Source organism: Chiloscyllium punctatum, chromosome 20 (genome assembly GCF_047496795.1).
Source record: "Chiloscyllium punctatum isolate Juve2018m chromosome 20, sChiPun1.3, whole genome shotgun sequence".
Lineage (NCBI taxonomy): Eukaryota > Metazoa > Chordata > Chondrichthyes > Orectolobiformes > Hemiscylliidae > Chiloscyllium > Chiloscyllium punctatum.
Window position 1 is genome coordinate 16,838,905 of NC_092758.1, and position 23,563 is coordinate 16,862,467.

At 43.1% G+C, this 23,563-nt stretch overlaps 1 protein-coding gene across 1 annotated transcript in view; it reads left to right on the forward strand.

The window, feature by feature from the left end:
- LOC140491935 (uncharacterized) overlaps nucleotides 1-23,563 on the forward strand; it is a 93,507-nt gene that overhangs the window by 43,194 nt on the left and 26,750 nt on the right. The window contains exons 2-3 of the mRNA XM_072590410.1: nucleotides 13,180-13,243; nucleotides 15,184-15,291. Of these exons, the coding sequence (XP_072446511.1) occupies nucleotides 13,234-13,243; nucleotides 15,184-15,291 (118 nt within the window). The 5' untranslated portion in view covers nucleotides 13,180-13,233. The remainder of the gene's footprint in view (nucleotides 1-13,179; nucleotides 13,244-15,183; nucleotides 15,292-23,563) is intronic.

The window sequence follows — 23,563 nt, forward strand, 5'->3', positions numbered from 1 at the left end:
AATATACTGAATGAATACTAGCTTAAACTACATTCAAGTTACTTAAATTAAATAATGTCTTACTACTTTATTCTATCTTACTCATCATACATCCACTGAGGTTCCCATCCCTGGGAGTACCCCCTATTGTACCCGTATTCTTTTCCTTCCAGTCTCCTCCTCCCAGGGCCCCACAAGCGCCCATAAAGATTCCCATGGCTATACCACAGCCCTGACCAATATTGCTGACAAATCAGTTTCAATATAATTTATAAAGGATCGCCACGTCCTATAAAACTGTTCCATTTTGTGGTGCACCATATTTGTGAGGTAATCTTGGGGGGAGTGCTCCATCAACAGCTCACGCCACTCCAGAAGACCTGGTGGGTTTTCTGACATCCTATTTAATAGAATGTTCTTCCTTGTGCAATGGGCAAGGATATTACACATTCTCTTCCAATGTTCCTCCATCGAGGGTAAATTTGGTATACCCCGAAGAAGAATTACTGAATCCATGTAAATTTCAATCCCCAGAATGCCCTTTAACTCCCTTAATATAGCACTCCAATATCTTTCGATCTAGCAATATGATCAAAAACAATGTAATTTTACACTTGGGACATTCTGGTGACACTCTACTCTAAATCTTAGTTAGCCTCTGTGGTGCCATATGACCCCTGCGTAAGATCTTCAATTGCATAGCCTGTGCTCTGTTACATGCTGAATATTCCCCCAGATACCTTCCCATATCTCTGGTGAAATGTCCTCTCCTAACTCTCAGTTCCACATCTCACAGAGTCCTTCCATATCCCCCAGAGCACGCCCTTTCTGGAAATGATAGAAAGTACTGAGTGAAAGAGTACCCATACACCGGAGTCCTCTTTTCTCCACATCTGATTTAAAACATTGGGCCAGGAGTGTGGTCTTCCTCTGCATGTAGTCCCTCATCTGGAAGTATCAGAAAAAGTCCTTATTGGATAATCGATATTTCTGACTTAACTGACTAAATGACATCAGTTCCTCTCCCTCGAATAAATCTCCCAAACATTGAATTCCTTTGTTCTCCCATGTCTTAAAGCTGGAGTTTATTGCCCCAGGTTTCAATCCTTGGGCACCTACCAACGGGGTAAATGGCGAAGTCTTAAACCAATTGCCCTCGTCTTGCGTCATTATCTTTTCACTGTATTCTAGATAATTTGACTATTGAATTGCTGGGTCACGGATTTCATCTTGTCCATAAATAATAAATTAATTAGAGGACATTTTGATTGTGAGACTTCAATATCAAGCCATATCGATTCTGAATTCCCCCGTACCGAATCACCAACATATCTTAACAGAGCACTCATTGGTATTTCTTCATGTCCGGAAGATCCACCCCTCCCTCAGCCTGTGAGAACTGTAATCTGGTGAATTTAATTAGAGCTCGCCTATGGCACCAAATAAAGGACTCTAGCCAACCATTAATCCTCCGTAATACTTGTCTAGATAACAGTAATGGGGGCTTTCTCATGGGACACAGCAGTTGGGGAAGGACCTTATTCAGGACTATTTGGCCCAGCCATAAAAGTGGTAATCCCTCCCACCACTGCAAATCTTGTTTTATCCTCTTTAATAATTGTACAAAGTTAGTTTATACAGCTGGTGGAAGGAAGGGGTAATAACATTTCCCAAATATAGGAAAACCTTTGGTGATAATCTAATGGGAATTGCTTTTTATCCTTCAATTTAGATATCTCCACTAAGCCCCCCATCAGCATAGCTTCCAATTTTGTGAAATTGATCCTATAACCTGAGAAACTACCATATGAATTAATCCTCTGGATCATTTAGGGAACAGACTTCTCCAGATTGGCCAACAATAAAACGACTTTGTCAGCATATAGGGTAATCTTATGTTCCCCACATTCCCACCTTTCACGCTATTATTTCAGAGTTCCTTCTGAAAGTTTTGGCTAACGGTTCAATCTCCAAGGAAAATAGCAGCGGTGACAAAGGACACCCCTGTCGACGATCTCTTCTAATATTAAAATTATTTGACTTAACACCAATTGTAATAACTGCCCACCTTAGTTTCCTTATAGAGTACTGCTACCCATCTGGCAAAGGATCCCCCCAAACTAAAACGCGTGAGAACCACATATAGATACGGTCATTCTATCCTATCAAAGGCTTTTTCTGAATCTGAGGATACCCCATCAACCCTGGAATTAAACTTTACTGACATACCTGTACTGTATTCAGGTATATTGCTCGAGGAACTGCAGCCCTTAACAAAACCTGCCTGGTCTTCTTTTATAATATGGGGCAAAATCTTCTCCAACTTCACAGCCAAAATCTTCGATAACATTTTGAAATCTACATTCAGGAGCGAGATTGGTCTATATGAAGTATACCCTTCAGGGTCCTTCCCTTTCTTTAAAATAAGGGCGATATTAGCTTCTCTCAGAGTGGACGGCAGGCAACCCTGTGTATAAGAATATTTGTACATCCCCAGAAGTGGTTCCACTAATATGTTTATGAATTCCTTATAGAATTCAGTTGGGAATCCATCTGGCCCTGGTGCTTTGTCATCTTGGAGATGTCTTATCACTTTTTGCACTTCCTGAACTGTTAGAGCCACATTCAAAAGGAAAGCCTGGTCCTTACTCACATTGGGGTGGTCCAGATTTTCAGAGAAGGACTGCATTCCCATTGTACAATGTTCGCTCCCCTCCGACCGATATAGCTCTTCAAAATATTCCCTAAACCTAGCATTGATCACTTTTGATTCATGGGCAGTATTACCAGCCTTCTCCCTTACAGATAATAGGTTGGGAGGCTTTTTTCCACCTAGTTAAATAAGCCAGATATTTACCAGCCTTATGTCCGAATCCGAACAGTCTTTGTTTGGCAAAGGCGACCTCTTTTTTTAGCCACTTGTGTGTGTATTGAGTCGAGGGCAGCCCGGAGAGGTGTGACCTGCTGAAGTTTAACCAATGATGGCTTTTTTTAATATGTTTGCTCAGCTACCTTCAGCCGGGCCTCCAGCATCTCCTGCTGCTCCTCCCTCTGCCTTTTTTTAGTCACTGATAATAAAATAATCAGACCTCATAACTATGCCTTAGTGGTCTCCCAAAATATTGCCAGATTACTAGACAGATTACTACCTGAATCAATATCCCAAAAGGTCCTAAATTCTCTTGTAATATATTCAATGGATTCACTAACCGCGAACAAAAATGAACCCATGTGCCAGTGATGTGCATTTGCTCCTCTACCCTTAGCTTTAATATCTAAATATACTGGCGCATGATTCGAAACAGCTATCTTTCCTATTTTACATGCAAGTATTCTGTCCAGACCATCAGCTGGATAAAAACTATATACTGGATTAGTGGTGCTGGAAGAGCACAGCAGTTCAGGCAGCATCCAACGAGCAGCGAAATCAACATTTCGGGCAAAAGCCCTTCATCAGGACGGGCTTTTGCCTGAAACGTTGATTTCGCTGCTCGTTGGATGCTGCCTGAACTGCTGTGCTCTTCCAGCACCACTAATCCAGTATTTGATTTTCAGCATCTGCAGTCATTGTTTTAACCTGGATAAAAACTATATCAATTTGCACATGACATTTGTTTGGGTTGGAATAGAACATGAGGGTGGAGGTATCCCCACACATCCACTCATCCCAACTCATCACATATGTCCACCATCAGTTTAGACTGTGTGGGCTTACCTGCCAGGCCCTTTGGCACCCTGTCAATCTCTGGATCTATAAGGCGATTAAAATTGTCTCCAATAATCATACAGCGAACCCCCAGGTTCGTTAATTTAGCCATTGCATCAATTAGAAATTTAAGAGGGTATGCCAGGGGACAATATGCATTCAAAATACTGTATTCTTCTCCATATATTAGGGCTTTCAAAATAAGAAACCTTCCCTGAAGACCCTTAATCTGCTCCGTTTCCTGGAAGTGGAGGTTCTTTTTTATCAGTACAGCTATCCCTCTACTCTTAGGACTGAAGGATGAAAACAACACCCTGTCATAAACCCCCTGCTGCAGTTTCAGATGTTCCTTGTCAGTTAGATGCGTCTCTTACAGCCGGGCAAAATCCACCCATTCCTTCCTGAGGCTCGACAAGGCCTTCTTCCTTTTAACAGGAGAATGACCATGTCCACCAACTATGACTCCCTTTTATATTCCAGGTGCGCCACCTGAACAAATCACTAGCCATGGTCATCCAGGACAGCCTGTAATTTCCCAGGAGGAGGGAACTTATCTGAGGCATGATGAGTTACAAAGATACTAACTCTATGAAATCTAGAAACCATTCCTCTGAAAGCAAGTACCGCTAAAAAAAATTACATTGAACTGAAACAAATACCCTTGTCCTTGGGGTGGTTGAAAAGGTAGGATGGTGGGGGTGGGGGTTAAAGTCCATCCTGTCCAGGGGTATGGCAGCGAGCCCAGCCCAGCAAACCACTCAGACTGCCACCATCTTGGATCTCCAGCTTTTAAGTTTTAAAAAAACACTTTTCCAATGAAAAGCGAGTGGCCCGTTCTCCCAGTTCTGTTTTCCTCTGGGTTGGTTTGTTTTGGTTTTAGCAACCTGCCTGTTCAGAACAAGCAGTCAGTTTTTTGAGGCTGCTGGTCAAAGAAACAGCACCATGGAAGAAGATGTTCCCTGCTGAATCTCTCTGCCATCTCTCCTGTGAGACCCTGAGTTTGATTCTATCATTTTTATGAAGTCGGTGTTTATTGGGTTGTTACAAGTATTTGGAACAACATTATTAAGTTGCGACAATCTGTTGGGTTTTTGGATTGGTTAAGTCATTCTGTATTCTGTTGTTTTGCATTTCATTTGATACTCTGTAAATAAATTCTGCTTTGTTTAAAAGCCAGGGGTTTTGACCAACTGCATCATTCCTGGAATATCCAATCTACACTTGCTCAAAACAACTAGAAAAATTGGGCTACCTTCTTGAAATGTTTTGAGGGGGTCTGACCTGGACCATAACATCGGAACAACAGCTTTACTCTCCATTACTGCTCATGGAATGAGAGCTGGTGGACAATAACTGTTCCCCCAGCATATGATCAGCAGGTTTAGTTGTACCATGATGAAAGGCATGTTCAAGATCTATGCATTGATTACATTCAGTTTGTGTATCACCTATCTGGTTAATTGGTTAATATTGTGATTGTATCTAGCATTTATTCCAGATGACTTTCTGAGACTTCTCCATATTGATACTACTCATAGGATCAAAGCTTTGTGGCTGAACACCTGAATAAGGATATAGTCTGGACAGGCCTCCAGGGATCATGTGGTTGGCAGCGAGTGCGGCCTCTGCCACAACCTCTATGTACGTTATCCCTCGGCTATCCACACACCGGATGTATCCTCTGTTTCATGACACATGGTCACTCCAGGATTCCTCATTGCTGTCTGACACCAGTTCACTGTGAGCCACTGTCCAAACACACTTCAGCATCTGCAGTACCACCAAGTGAGCCGTCTATCCAAGGGCAATTCATAGATTAACATGCTTTCCATTGTAAAAACCTGCACTTTCTCTGATCAACTGTAAACTCTGCTATTGGTCACTTTCCAGTTGAAGTATAATATTGCAACCCATCAAATCAGCATAATGCTCCCCATCACAAAATATGAAATCCCACTACGAACTGCGATGTGTTTTCTACTTTGAGCCAATTCTCTGTCTCAGCCCAAGTATGTGCTACTCAGTGATGCCAGAACCTGATCTGCAAAGTAACAGGAAACCCACCTAGTCTGTACTTTCACAAGAGAAATGTCAATGATTTTGTCAAGATTGACAGCCTCAGTTTCTGGATTAGAGTGGTGCTGGAAAAGCACAACAGGTCAGGCAGCATCCGAGGAGCAGGAAAATTGACATTTCGGGCAATAGAGTCAGGATGCCTGCAGAGTGGAGAGATAAATGAGAGATGGGTGGGGATGGGGAGAAAGTAGCATAGAGTACAATAGGTGAAGGGAGTGGGAATAAAGGTGATCGGTCAGAGAGGAGGATGGGGGAAGGTAGCAAAGAGTACAATGGGTGAATGGGTGTGGGGATGAAGGTGATAGGTCAGAGAGAAGGGTGGAGAGGATAGATGGAAGGAAGATAATCAGGTAGGACAGGTCAGGTAAAAACAATGACTGCAGATGCTGGAAACCAGATTCTGGGATTAGTGGTACGGGAAAAGCTCAGCGGTTCAGGCAGCATCCGAGGAGCAGTAAAATCGATGTTTTGGGCAAAAGTCCTTCATCAGGAATACAGGCAGAATGCCTGCAGAGTGGAGAGATAAATGAGAGGAGGATGGGAGTGGGAAAAAAAAAGGTAGCATAGAGCACAATAGGTGAGTGGGGGTGGGGATGAAGGTGATACGTCAGGGAGAGGGATGGGGGAAGGTAGCGAAGAGTCAAATGGGTGGATGGGAGTGAGATGAAGGTGATAGGTCAGAGAGGAGGTTGGAATGGTTAGGTGGAAAAGAAGATAGGAAGATAGGACAAGTCATGGGGACAGTGCAAAACTGGAAGTTTCGAACTGGGGTGAGGTGAGGGAAGGGGAAATGTGGAAATGATTGAAGTCCACAGTGATGCCCCGGGGTTGAAGTGTTCTGAGGCGGAAGATGTGGCGTTCTTCCTCCAGGCGTTGGGTGGTGAGGGTGTGGTGCTGGAGGAGGCCCTGCATGTCCTCAGCAGAGTGGGTGGGGGATTTGAAATGTTGGGCCACAGGGCGGTGTGGTTGATTGGTGCGGGTGTCCCGGAGATGTTCTCTAAAGTCCTCTGCTAGGAGGCATCCAGTCTCCCCAGAGTGTAGGAGACTGCATCGGGAACAACGGATACAATAAATGATATTGGTGGATGTGCAGGTAAATCTTTGATGGATGTGGAAGGCTCCTCTGGGGCCTTGGATAAAAGTGAGTGAGGAGGTGTGGGCGCAGGTTTTGCAATTTCTGCGGTGGCAGGGAAGGGTGCCAGGATGGGAGGGTGGGCTGTTGGGGGCGTGTGCGCTTTAGGGAACATTTCCGGGACACACGCTCCAATCAACCCCACCGCCCTGTGGCCCAACAGTTCAACTCCCCCTCCCATTCTGCCAAGGACATGCAGGTCCTGGGCCTCCTCCACTGCCGCTCCCTCAACTACCAACGCCTGGAGGAAGAACGCCTCATCTTCCGCCTGGGAACATTTCAACGCCGTGGCATCAATGTGGATTTCACCAGTTTCCTCATTTCCCCTTTCCTTACCTCACCCCAGCCCCAGCCTTCCAGCTCAGCACCGACCTCATGACCTGTCCTACCTGCCAATCTTCTTTGAGCAAAATAAAATCTAATTCTGTAAATACAAATTCAACCGATAAACTCATATGTGTGCGCAGGCAGGAGAGACAGAGTGAGTGTATGCATGTGAGTGTGCATATGTGTGGGTGGGAAAGAGTGTGCATATGCGTGTGTGTAATCTTGGTCAAGAATGTGTGTGAGTGTGATGCGATATTACCTGGTGAGAGGGTGAGTGCGTGAGTGTGAGTGCTGCGGATGAATGTATGTACGTATGGTAGAGAACTTGTGTATGACAGTGGGTCTGTGTGAGTGTGTGAGGATGTAGGAGTATGTGTGTGTGTGAGGATGTAGGAGTGTGTGTGTGTGTGAGGATGTAGGAGTGTGTGTGTATGTGTGTGAACATCTGTGTGATTGTGTGTGTGTGTGTGTGAGGATGTAGGAGTGTGTGTGTATGAGTGAGTATCTGTGTGAGTTTGTGAGTGTGTGTGTGTATATGTGTATGAGTGTGTGTGTGTGTGTGTGTGTGTGGAGATGTGTATGAGTGTGTGTGTGTGTGTGTGTGTGTGTGTGTATGTGTGTGTGTCTGTCTGTGTGTCTGTGTGCAGTGGGGCTCACCTGGACTGTTGAAAAATGTGTTGCTGGAAAAGCGCAGCAGGTCAGACAGAATCCAAGGAGCAGGAGAATCCACGTTTCGGGCATAAGCCCTTCTTTAGGAATGAGGAAGGTGTGCCAAGCAGGCGAAGATAAAAGATACAGAGGGGGGACTTGGGGGAGGGGCGTTGGGAATGTGATAGATGGAAGGAGGTTAAGGTGAGGGTGTTAGACCGGAAAGGGGGTGGGGGCGGAGAGGTCGGGAAGAAGATTGCAGGTCGAGAAGGCGGTGCTGAGTCCGAGGGTTGGGACTGAGATAAGGGTGGGGGGAGGGGCAATGAGGAAGCTGGAGAAATCTGTATTCATGTTCCTCTGGGACACCCGCACCAACCAACCAACCCAACCGCCCCGTGGCGGAACACTTTAACTCCCCCTCCCACTCCGCCAAGGACATGCAGGTCCTTGGCCTCCTCCATGGCCAGAACATGGCAACACGATGCCTGGAGGAAGAACGCCTCATCTTCCGCCTAGTAACCCTCCAACCACAAGGGCTGAATGGAGATTTCTCAAGCTTCCTAATCCCCTGCCCCCACCTTAACTCAGTCCCAACCCTCGGACTCAGCACCGCCTTCTTGACCATCAATCTTCTTCCCGACCTCTCCACCCCCAACCCCTTTCCGGCCTATCACCCTCACCTTAACCTCCTTCTACCTGTCGCATTCCCAATGCCCCTCCCTCAAGTCCCTCCTCCCGACCTTTTATCTTAGCCTGCTTGGCACAACTTCCTCATTCCTGAAGAAGGGCTTCCGCCCGAAGCATCGATTTACCTGCTCCATGCATACTTCCTGACCTGCTGTGCTTTTCCAGCAACACATTTTTCAGCTCTGATCTCCAGCATCTGCAGTCCTCACTTTCTCCTAGTCATTTGTAGAGTGACATGAATCCTGGTTGAGGTCATCCCCATGGATAACTAACTTGGCTATCAGCCTCCACCCAGACACTTTGGGTTATTGTTTGTCCCGAAGTCCTCCATGGAGGATGGTCACCCAAAAGTCTGAGGCTTAATGTCCTGAACCACTGAAGTGTCCCCTGACAGGGAGGGAACACTCCTGCCTGGTGATCGTTGCGTGGTGTCCATTCATCTATTGTTGTTGCGTCTGTTCAGTCTCACCAATGTATGATGCCTCACAGCATCCTGAAGTGTCCATTCTTGTTTTAAATTGTCTGGATAAGATTCCTGTCACCGCTGACAACATCAGACTGTGGACGCAAAATGTTCCCAACCTGAACTGAAACCTCCCTGGATCTGGTGATACCAAATCACCGTAAAGGACACCATATTATTATGAGGAGCAAAAGTGATTGTCCTGAACAAAGGCCGTCATCAGATACTGAGTGAACTCCATCGAGGTCATCCAGGGGTTTTCAAAATGAAGAGGTTGGTGAGAAGTTATGTCTGGGGCTAGGATTGGATGCTTACATAGAGTGTGGGTGGGACAATGCCTAGAGCAGCTCCCCGTTATTGGTGGGAATGGCTGGGTAAGCCCTGGATTCATGTCAACTTTGCCAGTACATTCACGGCCTCAATTTTCTTAGTCATTGTAGACCGTAATTAAGAGTGGTTGGATATGCATGGAGTTAATTTGTTAAACATGGGGATGATGATTGTAAAGCTACAAGCACCTTTTGCAATACGCAGACTCTGGGAGATGCTGGTCACAGAAAATGGGCCATCATTTACCAGCAGGGTTTTTGAGTATTTCCTAAAGTCAATTGATATTTGGCATGTTAGAACAGCTCTATATCATCCACCATCCAATGGTCAGACAGAAAGTGGAGCCCAAACTTTGAAGACAGGCTTAAAGAATCATTCTACAACTTCACTCAAGATCAAACTATCCTGGTTCCTGTTTGATATTGGACCACTCCTCATGCAACTAGAAGGGTTGACAAAGTTTTGTGTCGAAACCACGGGAAAGGACCTGCATGTGTAAGAGGCATGGCTGACACAAGGTCAGGTCCCTTGACGCACAAAGTCCTTGCAGAAAAGGTGATCCTGAACAAGTACTTGGACCACATGAAAAATGAAATGTCACAAACAGGGAAGAAGTAAAACAGCCCTCAAATCATCCAGCAAGGCTGTCAGAACACCTGGGTATATCTTGCTAACCTGGAGCCAATTCTAGAGATGACGTTGGGGAAGAGGAGCAGGGAGGATGGGCATAGCAGGCAAAGGGTAATGAACATTGTGGAATTTGGAAAAGTATTGTAAAGCTAATATTGCAGTAATCCCAGAGGACTGCTCTCTTATTAGAGGGAGACATCTGGTGGTGAGTTTGACCTGAGAGTCACCATACCATTAGGCAAGGGGTGAGCTTGAGAAGGCAGGACCTTCAATGGTAACCTTGCCTGGTACCTCAATTGAACCCATGCTGTTGGCTTCTCTCTGCATAGTAAACCAACTGTCCAGCCAACTGAGCTAACCAAGTGTTGTAACAGCTTGAAGGATCGTGGTCTCACACCTGTGGGAATTGTAGACTGTGGTCACAGAAAGACTTGACATTGAAGGCATGAAATCTAGTCCTGCTCGAGAATCTGGCTGAGCAATGCCATGGAGGTCTGCGTGTCACACGTGTGTAGCCAATGGCCTCTCAGACCCAAGAGAACCTCGTGATGGCTGCAAATTAAATGCTTCATCCTGCTGGCTGTGTTGGGTCCATGGTGGAGTGGACACACTGAACTGCTTTGCTGACAGTGACCTCAGAAATACACTTACTGTCTGGTGATCGTGAGGTACCAGATACGTCCCCATTTGCGATTTGAAAGGAGCCAGTGTGAGGAAATTTAGTGGAAATATGAACTATGTGCATTTCATCCTCAATCCGACTGGCTTCAGATCTCCCTGCAGGAAGTGGCAGAGAGCGGCAATGGCTCTCCCTAGGCGAAAGTGAGGACTGCAGATGCTGGAGATTAGAGTCAAGAGTGTGGTGTTGGAAAAGCACAGCCAGTCAGGCAGCATCTGAGGAGCAGGAGAATTGACAATTTGGGCAAAAATCCTTCATCAGGAATCAAGATGGCTCTGCCTAGTCAAACAGAATCTGCAGCTGGAACACAGTTTGTGAACTCCTGCCCAGCAGATTGTTTGATAAGACTGGGAAGCCTGGTTTTCCTCATTATAAACAACATTAAAAATTATATCAATCATACAGTGTATATCAAAGCAATTTTCAGTGATTTAGCTTCCATTGCCTTACGGGATAATGATTGCCGTGGTTTCATTGTGAAGGAATATCTCCTCATCTGAGTCAGAAGTGGCCTGCCCAGGATTTTGAGCCTGTGATTCCTCATTCTAAACCCTTGTTAACAGGGAAAACATTCTCCCTGTGCCCAATCTGCTCAGCTTTTTCAGAGGTTAATACGTTTCAATGGGATTCTTTCTTATTCCCCTCAAGTAAATACAAGCTCAGTTGGAACAATCTCTCTTCAAATGACAAACCTGCTGTCCTAGAAAACGTCTGGTGAACCTTTACTGCAATCCTCAATGGCAGTATGTCCTTTATTAGATAATAAGATCCAACCTGCACTTAAAGAGGTGGGAACAGCTGCAATTAGACATCCCTGCTCCTGTTCTCTAATCCTCTTGCACCAACAGCCAACATACCATCTGTTTTCCCAAATCTTTGCTGCAAGATTTTAAGGAGCCATGTAATGGATCAATGCTTTACTCAAGGCAGCTGGAATGAAGCAGTGTACCCTGCCAGGTGGAGCCCTTGCTTAGTTGTGAGCGCATTTTTTACAATTTTAAGGGAACAAAATGACACCCACAAATATAATTCCAATGGCCTGACGAGTTAATGAATATTTATAACATATTAATGAATGAAAATCTGGTTCCTGCTGATTATTGATGGGAAACTTGACAGCCTTGAAAAATTCTAAGCACTTAGATTGTCAAAACTTTTTTGTAAACTGAAATGTTGCATTCCATCCAATTAGGTTCCCCCACTCTGGTCTTCTAAAATCTCCAGACAGGCCTGGAAAATTTCACCCATAGTCATCATTATTGCGTCTCGATTTAGTTTCACCACTTCATTATCTGAATGGAAATTCCATGAACTGCTGGCATGGGATTTGAACTCACGTGAACACAAACCATTCGTCTGCATGTCAGGAATACTAACTCAGTGACACCAGCATAATGTCACCATTGACTCTCAGCTCTAAGATGTCAATGGCAACATCCAAAAGGCTGGATTCATTGTGAACATCACTTCACATTGTATATCAAATTGAATTGGTCAGTTGTTATATTGGTTCCAATTACTGAAAATTGCTCAGAAAAATCGAATATCATTTATGGAGACTCCTGAAAACCAATCAATCAGCTTCTCCAGAAGTACTTGTGAGGTATAAAACATTCTCATGGAATTCAAGCCATGAAAGTGGGTAAGGGGCATCACAGTTTAACATTAAAACCAAACTGTTGCTCACAGGATTGTTTTATAAATGTGTGCCTTTCAGATTTATGTACTTCAAAATCTGGTTATATTATTCCTGATTTCCTCTCTCCCACCTTCTATTCTCGGGATCTATCAGCTCCTAAGCCTTGCTCCTGAAGTGGATCAGGGACATCACATTTTAACATTGCAGCTGTGGTTGAAGCATCCAAACCTGCTAATGATGCTATCCCTGGGATTTATGGATAATGTTGGCGGATAATGCCAACATTAGTGGGACCGAGGCGAACAGGAGTCCAACTGTTTCCTTATTTTACAGAGAAGCTGGAATGTCCAAAAATTCATTTTGTCCTTTATCAATCATTCTGTCAAAAAACTGAAGTTTCTGTGTATTGTGCCTTAGAAATGTTCCACTTTATAGAAAATAACAACTCAAAAGTAAATCCTGCTTTATTCTATATGAAATGCTTTGGACTTTGTTAACTTCCCATTTTGAACTACCATATGTCCTCTATTTTGAGCCGTTTTTTGTATTTCAGCCAGAATTAGCCCAGCTCAGTAATGACAGAGCACTGAGCTGCAAAGGAAGAGGAAACTAGCCTTTGCTGTGGTTTCACAAGAGAAACGTCAACAATTGCATCATTACGGAGAGACTCTGTTCATTGGTGTTTCTGCACTGGGTACTTTACTGCTTGGTCTTCAGATGTTTTTCAATAGAATTGTTGACCCCATAAGGTAAGGAAATCTGACTGAAATCATAATTATTTATAAAGAAATAACTTAAATGTGGTTTGAGTAACTGATTAAATTGGTCAAAGATCTTGTGCTTTCTGAACATTTACTCTTTCAAGTCAATTTTTACAATACAGTTTCTGGTTAGACTGAACAAGGGCATCTCGTGCTTATCATTCCACCATCTTCAAATGACACAAGGTAGGACATCTCTGACAAACAAATGTTTGCCTTCTGCAGTTTTACAGACTTCACTCATTTCTGCTTATTGCTGGGTTGAGGTAATTTTCTTTTGATTTTTAATTGGTTTTGGCAGCTTTGTGTTGCCAAGTAGCATTCTGGCTCTATAGCAGACTTTAGTTCACCTTCAAACATCTACCTCTTGTCCAGTCAGCTGTGTGACTAACCCATGATGTCTGTTTTTTTTTCCATAAGCATCTTGGAATGAATTAAGAGATAAAAATCATAAAATACTATATATGAGAAGACAGAATTAAAATGGACAACAGATAATCTTTTCTGTGAGCTTGGCAAACTTTCCTTATTTTCCTCAACTCCTCCAACGTACATGAAACAGTGAAAAGTTAAGATTGTAGTTGTCTTAAGTATTTGTGTGAAGTTTGTTTCCTTCTCTGTTGGCTTAGAAATAACAGCAATGGCACTTAGCAGCTTGATGTTGTCACACTGAGTTATCAAAGGTCCTTGATTCCAGCACAGTGTGTGCGATAGTCTGGTATTTCTACACTTTCAAAATCTCTTCTGAGCTGGAACAACATATCAGAACCACCACTGTTCAAGTTTTATGTTTGAACACATATAATCAGAAGGACTGTATAGTCATTTGGATCCGAAGAAGTTTGGGAAGCAATAAATTGATCAGCATGTCTAACTGCTGCTCGGTTTGGTCACCCAATTAACATGGAGCAATAGATGAATATTTACTGTTTCAGTTTTAGATGAAACACTATTTTTGACGTGTGAAGACTACTAAAGGATGTAACTGTTTTTAACCAAAACTGTGATATTGTGATAACCATCTCCTGCATCACGTTAGTGCCATAATTGAAGCCAGGGATCATAGAGAAACCAATGGTGATTTTGTGCAATGTTAAAAAGGTGTCAAAAACTAAATAGTTTATCTTGTGCTCCATATTTTGTGTGATATGTAATATGTGTAATTTCACGACAAAAGTCAATAGTTCCACATAGCATTCAGACAAGATGTTCAAAATAGAAGCTTCCCCCCAAAGCATTAATCTGGGTCTTTTGTTTATGAGCCCAGCAATATTACCACAACACCCTGTCTTCCACTTGGATGATAGAGACTGTTTGATCATGGGGAAACTGCCATCGTGCAACAACAAGGCCAATCGGAAGACTGTGACTTTATCAGATGCAGCTCTGGATACAGGAGTTGTAAAGGCAGTGATTAATCATCTTGACAGGAAGTATCAGAAAGCTCATCAAAACGTACAGTGAGAGCTGGCAGCAAGCTGCCAGGTGCAGGGAGTCTGGGTAGAATGAGGAAAAAGTTCAATGACCTTACACAAGTGCTTCTCACGCTGAATGTCTGCCCCACATGAGCTTCACCCAAGTCACACATCAATCCCATAGTAGCAGCTGTTCAACTCTGACAGGTAGATGGGTCAATGGGTGAATAAAATATTTTGTGGAGTGACCTTTTCCAACTTCACTTTTGGTGATTCTTTTCATGTTCAGTTATGATACTTCTCTATTCTTGCCAATTCAATTTGTTTACTTTCAGTTGGAAAGTTTGTGAGGCTGGTGAGAAGAGACAGACTACACACATTCCTTCACAGACTCGGATGAACAAAGTTTTAATTTTTCAAGAAAAGGCAGAGTCCATTGATAATGAAGTTGATTGCACATTTTATATTTCTAAATTAAAATGATGAGCTGAGAAAAGGATGCTTGTTTGAAGAGCCAGTGCAGACATGAGAGACCGAATGGCCTGCATCTGCACTCTGATAATTCTGTGATCATTCAGCAAGCTGTTTCCCCACAGTTTGGTGACTTCACTCTCTGAAGGATTAAACAAGTTGAAGAAATATATGTCAGTTTCATATCAGAGGTGTTCTGATCTGTCTTAAACTCAGTCCCGACATGTGTATTTCTTACAGGGGAAGGAAATGGATCTGAAATGAGTCTAAATTTCTTCCACAGCACGATGCTGACTGGTTTGCGACTCAATGTCTTTGTTCTTCTACTTTCACCTGTTTTCACAGAAAGTAAGTGGCATATTTTCATTAATTTACATGTTTACTGATCTGAAGGAAAGTAAAAACCCAATCCTTCAATCGTGACAGACAAGAAAGTGAGTTAGATTAAATGATTATTTCTGTCCCCCTCTCCTGTCCATAACACGATTGTTTTTTACGTTGACTTTCCTTATTTCCTTTCCATTTTGCAAGAAGGAAACAGGTGTCTCTCAAAACCTAATTTTGGAAATTTAATTAAAATAGCTTTCAGCAGATTGTTGAGTGTTTCAACAAAGTGTGGTTTATTGGTGTATCCAAAATCCAGGGGAATGTTTTGTGACACACACAACACACACCCTTTATCCAAGCAAGGTTGGAATGTGGAAGAAATTAAGTTACCGATTGTAAAATACTGAAAATAAAATCCAGTAGAGCAAAACTGTTTTGTAAATGTTAGCATCCAGCAAGTCAATGTCCTATTGTGGGTCCTTCAGTCGGCTTTGCCTAGTTTAGAACTCAAGAGACAACCAAATTGCTGATGATGTTGTGGTAAGCTGGGAATTGATTCACTTCACAGGGAACACAGGCTTGTTTTCTGACATCAGACTGCTGTGTGATATTGAGATCAGGAGCAGGCAGCGATCAGAGCCTAGAGCTACTCATGCTGAAGAACAGGTGTTGAATCTGTTTGGCTAAAGTTGATTTGAACAAGCCAGTAGCTCCAGTTTCAGAATTCCTGGTTTTATCCATTCAGCTGACAAGCTGTTATGTATCCTGGTCAAAACCTGTAATGTTTCGGGATGGATAAATATCAAGTCATTTGGAACAATTCAGTCAAGAATGATTGATGTTGTGCCCCGCTCTATGTGGTCAATCTGCAGACCTTAAATACAAACTGATGTTTGTGATTCATCTTAGCTCTATCTGTCACGTGCTAATTTTATTATTTAACATTTAACATGTGCTGTATCTTTAACAAATTAGTGCCTCACTTTTCAATATTTACATTGCTGCTCATGAACCAGGACATTTAGAGACTGTGGCTGAATACAACTCTATTTCATTTCTGCAAAATCCTAAAAGACTTCACGCATGTGCAGACTTGAGTTTCTCAATGTGTTCAAGTCAATCCCATCCAGCAGCGTAGTCATGCATAAACGCAATGATAAATATCCTTTTGTGGGGCTCCTTCCAGTCTACCTGTATCTGGACCAAAAGATCCAGAGATGAGTCGTAAAATGTCCAAACAATTTGATTGAAAATTTCAACAACTTTCTCCATTTTGAAGTTAACCACATTGTTAGAAAAGACAGATTATCATGTGAATGGCAAGAAATTAGGAAAGGATGGTATACAATGGTGTCCTTGGTGTCCTTGTATAACAGTCACTGAATTTAAGTTTGGGAAGCAGTAAACAGGGAAAAAGGCAAGGGCCCTGCTGACTTTAATAGCAAAAGGATTCACATACAGGAGCAGGGATAATTTGCTGCGAATGTACAGTGCCTTAATAAGACCACACCTGGAGTATTGTGTGCAGTTTTGATCTCCTCATCGAAGGAAGGATGTTCTGGCTATGAAGAGATTGCAACAAAGGTTTCGCAGACTGATTCCTGGTGCTGATGTATGATTTAAGGTCAGATGTGGGAAATTTAAAATAGACCTATGAGGAAATTCTTTTTATACAGAGGGTGTTTTGATGTGGAATGAACTTCCTGAGAAAGTGTTGGATATGGGTCCAATTACTATGATTAAAAAACATTTAGATAGATACATGAATAGGAAATATATGGAGGGATATGGGCCAGGAGCAGGCAGGTGGGATTAATTTGGATTATGTTTGGCATGGACTGGTTGGACCAAAGTGTCTGTTTCAGTGCTGTATGACTCTATGACTCTCGAAGAGAGATTGGATCAGTTAAGACTATGTTCACTGGAGTTTATAACAGTAATGCGGGTGCTCGTTGAAACATATAAAATTCCAAGAGGACAAGACAGGGTAAATGCAGGAAGGATACACACAAAGACCAGGGAGTCCAGAAGAGTCACAGTCAAAGGATACCGGGAAGGGAATTTATGACTGAGACGAGGACAAACTTCTTCATCAGAGGGTAGTGAGCCTGTGGAATTCTCTCACACCAAAAGCAGTTGAGGCCATAGCACCAGATGATTACAAAATGGAATTAGACATAGTCCTTAAGATTAAAGAGTCCAAGTGTTTGGGAAGAAGGTGGGAACAGGGAGGTGGATGGTCAGCTAAGATTATATGGAATGGCAGGGCAGAATAAAAAGGCTGAATGACCAACTCCTGCTCCTCTTTCCTATGTTTCTATCTGTCTTTAATGAGAAGGTGGGACTTAATCTCTGCAAGGGCTGTTTGCATGTTCCTCCTGGCTGTTTTGTCATTGACGAATGTATCTGTTGCAGGGAGATTTGTGAGGACAATGTGAAATATGTTTCTCCCTTTGTTCCTTCCCTCATCACGGCCCCGGGCACAGTTTAGCAGCTTTCCCTTTTCAGACTTGGCCAGCTCAGTTGGGAATACTACAACTGAGACACTCTTTGTGGTAGAGAGTGAATTTCCCCACCCTGAGTATGTTTGATGAGAAGGGGATGATTACAGATGCTGGAAAGTCAGAGTTGTAAAGTGTGGCTCTAGAAAAGCAGAGCAGGCCAGACAACTTCCGTGGAGCAGGAGAATCAATGTTCAGGAATGTTGGGGCTTGGGGGAGGAAGGGATGGGGTTGGGGCTGAGAGACGTATAGGAGGCAGTGGTGGGCTGAGGGGTTAGCTGGGAATATGATAGGTTGATGAAGATGGAGGGTAATGGTGATAGGTTGAAGCAAAGGCTGGAGCGGAAAGGTTGAAAGGAAAATGGACAAGTAGGACAGTTCAAGATTTGAAGGGTTTGGTCTGGAATAAGATGGGGGTAGGGGAAATGAGGCAACTGGTGAAATCGATGGTGACGGCATGTGGTTGGAGGGTCCCAATTCTGAAGATGGGGTGCTCTTCCTCCAGGCACCGGGTGGCTAGAATTTGCCAGTGGAGGAGGCCCAGGACTTGCGTGTTCTTTGCGGAGTTGGAGGGACAGTTGAAGTGGTTGGCTACAGAACCATGGGGTTGTTTGGTGCATGTGTCCCAGAGATGTTCTCTGAAACATTCCATGAGTTAGCACCCTGTCTCCCCAGTGTAGAGGAAACCACATCAAGAGCAATGGACACAGTAGATGATGTGTGTGGAAGTACAGATAAATCTCTGTCAGATATGGAGGATCCTTTGGGACCTTGGATGGAAGTGAGGGGGGAGGTGTGGGTACAGGGTTTGCACCTCTTACCGTGGCAAGGGGAGGTGCTGGAAGTGGAGGGTGGGTTGGTGGGGGAGGGTGTGGACCTGAAGAGGGAGTCATGGAGGGAATGGTCGCTGCAGAATGCTGATAGGGGAGGGAAATATATCTCTAGTGATTGGGTCTGTGGTGGTGGAAATGGCAGAGGATGATAAACTGTATCTGGAGGTTGGTGGAGTGGACGGTGAGAACCAGCTGGGTACTGTCCTGTTGTGATTGAAGGGATGGGATTCAAGGGTGGAGGTGCGGGACATGGAGAAAATGTGCTGGAGGACATTGTGGTCTTGAAGTGGGTTGCCTTCTGGGGGATGTTTTGGAGTTGATTTGCTCCTCCTGGGAGCAGATACGCCAGGGGCAGATGAATTGTGAATAAGGGGGAGCGTTTTTTCAGGATTGGCTGTTGGAGGAGGTGTAGTACGGGTAGCTGTCAGAGTCGATGGATTTGAAGTCGATGTCCGTGTTGAGTCGGTTGCCAGAAATATAGATGGAGAGATCAAAGAAGGGTAGGGAAGTGTCCAAAATGGTTCAGGTGAACTTGATGTCAAGGTGGAAACTGTTAGTGAAGTTGATGAACTGTTCAACCTCCTCATTGGTGCCTGAGGTGGCAACATTACAGTAATGAATGTACCAGAGGGAAAGGTGGAGAATACTGCCAGTGTAACTGTGGGAGATGTACTGTTTCACGTACCTGATGAAGAAGCACCATAGCTGGGGCCCATGCAGGTGCCATGGCTATCCCTTTGGTCTGAAGGATGTGGGAGGATTTGACGGAGAAGTTGTTGAAGGTGAGGACCAGTTCAGCCGATCAAATGAGTATGTTGATGGAAGGGTACAGGCTGGGTCAGCAGGAGAAGAAGAATCAGAGTACTTGGAAGCCTTTGCCATAACAAATGGATGTGTACAGGGATTGGATGTCCAGGGTGAAGATGGGGTGTTGGCTACCGGGGAAACAAAAGTCATGGAGGAGATGGAGGGTGTAGGTGGTATCCTGAATATGTGTGGCAAGTCCCTGGACCAAAGGGCACAGGACACTGTCAAGATATGAGAAAGTAAGTTCAGTGAAACAGGAGCAGGAGAACACAATGTGTGTTGATCGGGTTTGTGTCTGATTTGTGAATTTTGGGTAAAAGGAAGGAATTGGATTACTTAGATTACTTACAGTGTGAATGGGGCAGTCAGGTTTGTCTGATATCTTGTCATCATGATTGAGTCCTCCCCCAGCTGAGCAGGGACGTGGGGTGAGAGGTGATAGTCAGTCTGAGTTTCATTAACCATTCTGACCTGATGCCATGTGAGTTCATGGGATCAAGAGTCACTGTTCTGGACTTCCAGGACAACTCCCTCTTGATACTGTATTACTGCAACACCATCTCTCATGAGACTGTCAAAATGGTCAGATGGTGGTGGTATCTGGAATATTGTCTGTAAGTTAAGAATGACTATGTCAGACTCAACACATTGCAACTGAAATGGGAGGATTGCACGGTCTTTCTCTCATCTCACTCTCCACAGATCGCTACATAAATGTAAAAATATTTTATCCAAGTCTTGATACCTGACACCTTTTCCATGACAGACATCACGCTACATAGTCTTAGGTTTCCTGCTTTCTGTCTCCATTGCTTCTTGAGAGGTGAGGACATGTTTGTTTCATTCCAGTCTCATGGAAACTTTCCTGCATTGAGGGAACTTTGGGAAATTAACACCAATGCATTGATGACCTCATCAGCAACCTCTTTGAAAAGCTGAGGATGAAGTTCAGCCCGATCCAAAACCTGTCAACCTACACCTCCACCAGTTTGTTCAATACCTCTTCAGTTGTCATTGTAATAGTTCACAGCTCCTCTTTCCTTTCCACTGTCTAAGTGATAGCTATTATTAGAATATTTTTTGTATCCTCGAAATTGACAAAAGAAATAAAATAATCGATCGTTTAATCTGCGATTTCCTTATTGTCCACAATTTACTCTCCATTCTGACTCTATTAAGGACCAACAGTCACTTTACTTAAACTTGCCTTTAAATATTTCTGGAATCTCTTGATACCCATTGTTCAATACCGACCTAGCTTCCTCTTGTACTCTAATGTTTCCTCCTCGTTAACCTTTTTGTCATTTTCTGCTGTTGTTCATTTTCTAATCTGCCACTTATGTTTGTACATTCCGGTGGGTTTTTTTTCCTTAAGTTAAATACTTTCCCTAACATATCTAATAAAGCACAAATGATTGGTCCTCCACTTAGAATGTTTCTTTATCATAACATTATCATTATTCTGAGTATTCTGAAATATCCTGAACTGATCAAAAAGTTAAAATTCTAAATTGGAGCAAAGCCAATTTTGATGTTACTCGACAGGAACTTTCAAATATTGTTTGGGTTAGGCTATTTGCAGGTAAAGGGATGGTTGGGAAGAGGGAGGCTTTTCGGAATGATATAACAAGAGTTCAGAGATGTTCCTGTTAGTGTGAAGGGCAAGGCTGTTCACGTTAGGGAATGCTGGATGACTAGAGAAATTGAGGCTTTGGTCAAGAAAAAGAAGGAGGCAAATATCAGGGAGAGATAGCTGGGATCGAGTGAAAGCGTAGAGGATTATAAGCAGAGCAGGAGTACACTTAACGGGGAAATCAGAAGGGCAAAAAGGGACATGAGATTACTTTGGTAAATAGAGCTAAGGAGAACTCAAACAGATTCTATCACTACATTAAAGGAAAAAGCATAACTGGGGGGAGATTAGGGCCTCATAAAGATCAACATTGCCATCTACGTGTGGAATCACAGGAGACCAGGGAGGTAGTAAGCAAATTCTTTGATCAATATTTACTGTAGAGATAGACATTAAAGGTAGGGAATTTGGAGAAAGAAATTGTGATATTGTGAAAGGAATTCATATTACAGAAGAGGAGGTATGTAACGATAAGTAAATCCCCAGGATCTGATCAGGTATTTCCCAGAACTTTGTGGGAAGCGAGGAAAGACATTGCTTGGCCACTTGCTGAGTTATGTGTGTTATCAACAGCCATGAGTGAGGTGCCAGAAGACTGGAGGTTGGCTAACGTGGTTCCATTATTTTAAAAATGTGACAATGGAAAGCCAAAGAACTACAGAATGGTAAGCCTTACCTTATGGTGCATAAGTTGTCGGATGGGATTCTGAGGGACTGGATTTGCATATAGTCAGAAATGTCTCAACTGATTAGGAATAGTCATCATGGCTTTGTGTGTGGGAAATCATGTCTCACTAACATGATTGAGGTTTTTGAAGATGTGACAAAGAATATTGATGAAGACAAGCAGGAGACATTGTCCACCTGTATTCAGACATATGCTTTTGTCACACCCTGAGATCCACACAGTGCCAAGTGCTGCGATATGCACACTCCTGAACTCTCTCTCCAACAGTATTGCCTCATGCTACTTCAGAGCTGCCCTGCCTCCTAGTTCCACATCATTCTCCAGTTCACTCAGTGTTCTATCAAGACATATTTCCTGTTCTTTTCAGGTGTTAGGGAATGTAAACTGGAACAACTCCGAGATACTCACACCCCTCTGGAAGCTTCCTCTCCTCCCCTTCTTTCTGAATCCACTCTTTCTTTTAACCTTACCTCTTGTTTCAGAAGAGTCATGGATTCAAAACATGAACCCTGCTTTCTCTTCTCTGACTTTCCCAGATCTGCTCATTTTTCCCAGTTATTTCTCATTTTTGAATCAAATATCGCTGTGTGCTACTTTTTTCCACCAATGTTGGACTTTGTTTAGCCAGTGCTCATGTCATTACACGTAAAGGAAACATTTCTTGGACCTTCTCATGTAACTGCTGTTTCCTTGCCTCACTTGGCCTTTCTGTGACTATTGGAGAAACTAGAATTTGCTCCTGCTAAATCATTCCCTTGGAGTAAGTCAACTCTGTCCATGGATGAACTATGGTCAACCCCAGCAGTTACTGTTTCAGACATTAGGTCACACTCAAGCTTCTCTCTATATAAAGGATTCTTAAACACAAAGCAAAAATAGTTTCAATCAGTTTTCCAAGACAATTTGTTGCAGACTCAAATTCATCAGATTAACTCTTTCAGTTTTGACTAATCTGTAGACTCTTTGCTGTGGACTGTGGAGACAATTTATTGAGCCAGTTACAAGTCTGCTGACACGAACTTGCCACAAATTTGAAAGCCTAATATTTTTCAGTTTGACTACTTTGCAGGACAAGATCTCTTGGTTTGGAAACTAAATAATTGAGAAGATCTCGATGTGCAGGTGTTGGACTGGGGTGGACAGAGTTAAAAATCACACAACACCAGATTATAGTCCAACAGGTGTACCTGCATTTGGAAGCACTCGCTTTCACAGCACTGCTCCTTCATCAGGTTGCTGTGCAGCAAGATCCTAAGACACAGAATTTACAGCAAAACCTTACAGTCTCATGCAACACAACTGATATATTGATCAAACCTAAATTGCTGTTAAGTCTTTCATCTTTTAGAATGGGTTACGGGTTTTGATTCATTATTGTGAAAATCCCAGAAATATTTTATGTCACATTCTCGAGATAAGTTAAGGTTTTATAAAAAATGGTGCCATCTCAGCTCAGACAATGCATTAAAAGTGTCAGGTTAGAGTCTGTCTGTATCCCAATCTTGAATCAGATTGGTTCTATTTCCAAAGGCAGTCAATCCATGTAATATTGACTTAAAAGCAATTCCGGGATTTACATATTAATGAGCTGAAACCTGCAACCCATTCTCAATGATGAAAGACTAAACAGCAATCTAGGTTTGTACAGTATATCATCTCAGTTACATGACACTGAAATCTTTTGCTATAAATTCTATGTCTTAGGGTCCTGTTCCATAGCTACCTGAGGAAAGAGCAGCACTCCAAAAGCTAGTTCTTCCAAATAAACCTGTTGGTCTATAACCTGGTGTGTGATTTTTAAGTAAACAATTGAGTTGAATGATTTGCTGAA